Source organism: Maniola jurtina, chromosome 2 (genome assembly GCF_905333055.1).
Source record: "Maniola jurtina chromosome 2, ilManJurt1.1, whole genome shotgun sequence".
Classification (NCBI taxonomy): domain Eukaryota; kingdom Metazoa; phylum Arthropoda; class Insecta; order Lepidoptera; family Nymphalidae; genus Maniola; species Maniola jurtina.
The window spans coordinates 815,504-819,267 of record NC_060030.1 but is presented as its reverse complement, the minus strand read 5'-3'; the positions used below and the strand labels follow the sequence as shown (position 1 = coordinate 819,267).

General features: G+C 37.4%; 1 protein-coding gene across 1 annotated transcript; it reads right to left on the bottom strand.

The window, feature by feature from the left end:
* Positions 1 to 829: 829 nt before the first annotated feature.
* Positions 830 to 2,499, bottom strand: LOC123870761. Its single transcript, XM_045914171.1, has 2 exons — positions 2,327 to 2,499; positions 830 to 1,128 (listed from the first exon to the last, which is right to left on the bottom strand). Exons 1-2 carry the CDS (start codon positions 2,445 to 2,447, stop codon positions 830 to 832), a joined length of 420 nt encoding a protein of 139 aa, XP_045770127.1. The 5' UTR covers positions 2,448 to 2,499.
* Positions 2,500 to 3,764: the final 1,265 nt, after the last annotated feature.

Genomic DNA, 3,764 nt, shown 5'->3' with positions numbered 1-3,764 from the left:
ATTTGTTGCCGTGCAGCATTAAGTGCCCATCCCGGGCTCGCATGATGCTGTAAACTCAGAGCTATATAAGTAGTAACAATACCTACTTTATAAGTAAATAGCTCCAAGCTTAACGTGGGCTCATATTCTTTATAGGACCTACTTATCGTTTTATGTTAAATGTTTTAAGAGACTAGTGGGTACTAGTCTCTTCTTATTTATTATCATTGCATATTATTTATAGCGAAGTCGCTCTGCCAAGTTTGTCTGTCTATAGGCGTCTATATCAGCAAATACTGTAGCAATTTTCTTTCGGTTTCGACCAATAGATAAACTGATTTTATGACAAGATTCAGGACTATACTATCTGTTAGTCAGTTTCTTATCAATTCACAGCCCATCCGTTGATTCAATTTTGACGAAACTTATAGTGATGGATTGCGCACTCATCCGATCCGAATCATCGAGGCACATCCGAGATATTCTCACTGATGACGGAGAGAAATCGGATGACGGAAGTCGGATATGGTGCATACGCTACCATACAAATAGTTCTAAGACCATTTCGGAGCGTATTTTCACGGATTCGGATTGGATGAGTGCGTAACCGCCCTAAAACTTAAGTTTAAAGCGCCGGCCACACAGGCCGCGTAGGCGTAGACGTAGCGCGTACCATTGCGTTGTATTGTATGTAACTGTACGAGCCATGGCATACCGCTTGCGTGGCGTGAACGTTCGCGTAGACGTGCAGTGTCTACGGATTCACGCGCGTCACAAGCATGTGTCACGTGTACGTGCGCGCGTGTCAATTGGTTTTAAGTTTTGTAGTGAAAGGAATCAAACGTCAATTTTATTGAGTATGTTTATTCAAAAGCCAACCCAAGTGTGCAACTTCTTTCCCAGGGTACCCTTCTTGATGCAGCGGCTCGTGATCCGGGGGACCGTAGCTGTACCCCACAGTGTCATAGTTCTGGTTCGGAGGGGCGCCGTATACGTGCGCAGGCTTCTGCTTCTCAGCTTTCATCTTCATGAAGTACTTGAACACTAGACCGCCGAACGAAAATAGCTTTTGGAAGAACGTCATCATGAGGAATACGGAAACCGCTTTGAAAATTGCCATTTTTGAGAAGACAAACAGCAGGATCAGTCCTGAAACAAAAGAAGTTTAATTGATTCTTAGTTCTTGCATCATACCACGCTCTGGTCGGGTATCCTTTCACCAAAGGTTGCCTGTAAAGCGGAATTTACATTACGAAATTAATGGCACGAACTTAGTTTCAGGACGTTAATTTCACGTGTAAACGTCTTGTTGTATGCATTACGAAATGATAATGGAATTAATTTCGTGAAACTAATTCCGTGCCACTAATTTCGTAATGTAAATTCTGCTTAAGAGATTGCTTATTAGGTACATCTAGCGCAAGAAAACAGTCTCGCTATTGTCTAGAGTCCGTGGAAGCAGCAACAGCATTCTTCGCATGATAAGTTGGATGGTCCTCTGATTGAGAAACTTATGGGCAGGACTAAATGCCTTTTAGTTATTAAAAACTAGCATAGTGATTAAAAGTATTGTTTCTAACTACATGGTTTATTGTCACTAACACTAGATAGATCTGTCCGAATAAATAATTGAATTATAATAAGGCCGCCGCACCCTTTTGAACACTAAAAAAATTCCCACACGCAAGCCTTTAAAAATCTCTTGGTGTTGTAAAATACTCGTAAAATTTTTGAACGTATCGTAAAAAAATATTTTCCAAACATTTTTGAACGACAATTTTCACTGCACTGTTAGATATTGGCGACTTTAATAGTTTAGTGGAGTTTCGGACGAGCAGTTTTATCGGTTTACGAATCGTTCGGAATCGTACTACCTTCAATAACTTTTCATTTTTAGCGTTCTGTAATCTAAGGGTGCCAACGGGACCCCATTACTTAGCCTTCGCTATCTAGCTATATCTCATCAACCGCACTATAAGTAGGCAATGAGTTGAAATTTCCACAGACAGTGTATTTCTATTGCCGCCACAGCAACAAATAATAATAAAAACCAAAATAGTGAATCTAAGTATAATGATAACCATGCAATGGCGGCCATTTTGAAATTTTAATTAAATTTTAATCATGGTATTAAATCTTGCATGATGTGATGATGCGGATCGCTTCATGTGCTCTCCGACTCACACTTGACCAGGTTTAATAGTAAACTTTAGACGTGGCGTTGCCTGCACTGTCACGTGTGCATATACTGTCACTAACGCAAACCTTCTGTTGACGAGGATACTTGCCTTTTTTGACAAATGGAAAACCCCGAATTATAAAGATTATTATAAGAAACGACACTTACCCAGGAGTTTGAGCGAATTCCTTTTCTTTTTGGCTCTCGACTCCAAAACAGACAAATCACTGCCTTCTAAACAATAACAACAAACTACAAACATCATCAATATTATCACGGACTTTAACATTTTAATTTAAATAGGATAAATAGAAAAAATATTTAAAATTCCAACTTATAACCACAGAGCACAATAAAACTTTATAAGACTGCCGCCTATTTTATTGTTCTTGATTTATTCTGTGGTGTATTTTTCTTATTTTATTTATTTATTTATAGAACCTAGAGTCACTAAGTTAATTAATTTTTTTTCTTGATATATTAAGAGCACGACACAGAACTCTTCAGCCAGGACGCTCTTAAATAAATACCAAATGTTTTAAAGACGCATGTAATTTGTTGTGGGCCCATGAATACGAAGGAAAGTCATTTTGTTTTCAGACTATGAACAAATTGACTTTTCCCGGGGTTCTGTGACTAATTTACCTGTTTGGAGCGATTAAAACCCCTTTGTTATCCGTTCGCGCTCCATACATTATTCAAATTTTACGCGTTAAAAAAATTTCACCGTTTCTGTAAAAGAAAGGTATTTTGCAACACAATGTATTGAAAAGCGCCGACTATTTTACATGATTTTACGGGGAAATGTGAATTTCCAAAAAGCATATGTAAGCCCAACAAACAGATTTCTAATATTTTTACCATAAAGTACTGACAGTAATACTTACTCTTCTAAAATTACAATCTAGCCTACTTATAAACTTATAAGCGGAACCTACATTTAAGAATCATTTTTACATTTCTAATACGGAACAGATATTTTAGGTCACGCAGCGTTGGATACATAGTTATTGCAATCTACATCTGATTCTAATATTATGTAGGTATGTTTATTGTTTACTGAATTATGTATTTAATCATTTTCAGGATATTCAAGATTTCGCCCAGACTTATCTCAGACATAGTGACTCAAAAATAATCACACTATCACATCACATTAACATTATAAAGGCGAAAGTTTGTGTGTATGTGTGTGTGTGTGTGTGTTACACCTTCACGCAAAAACTACTGGACGGATTGAGCTGAAATTTAGAATGGAGATAGATTATACCCTGGATTAGCACATAGGCTACTTTTAATCCCTTAAAATCAAACAGTTTTCACGGGATTTTTAAAAAACCTACATCCACGCTAACGAAGTCGCGGGCATCAGCTAGTTTTCAGTATATTCAAGATTTCGCAGAATTAACCCAGACTCATCCCAGACACAGCGAGTCAAAATAACAATAATAAAATTTTGGAAAATGGATAACATTTTCATCATTTTAGATGAAATTAAGTCCACATTAAAACACGTCGTTAAAACCACGACACACTCCAGTAAAAAGTTAATGCCACATAAACCTCAGAGACATAAATTTAAAATTTTATTTGCGCGTTGCAACCG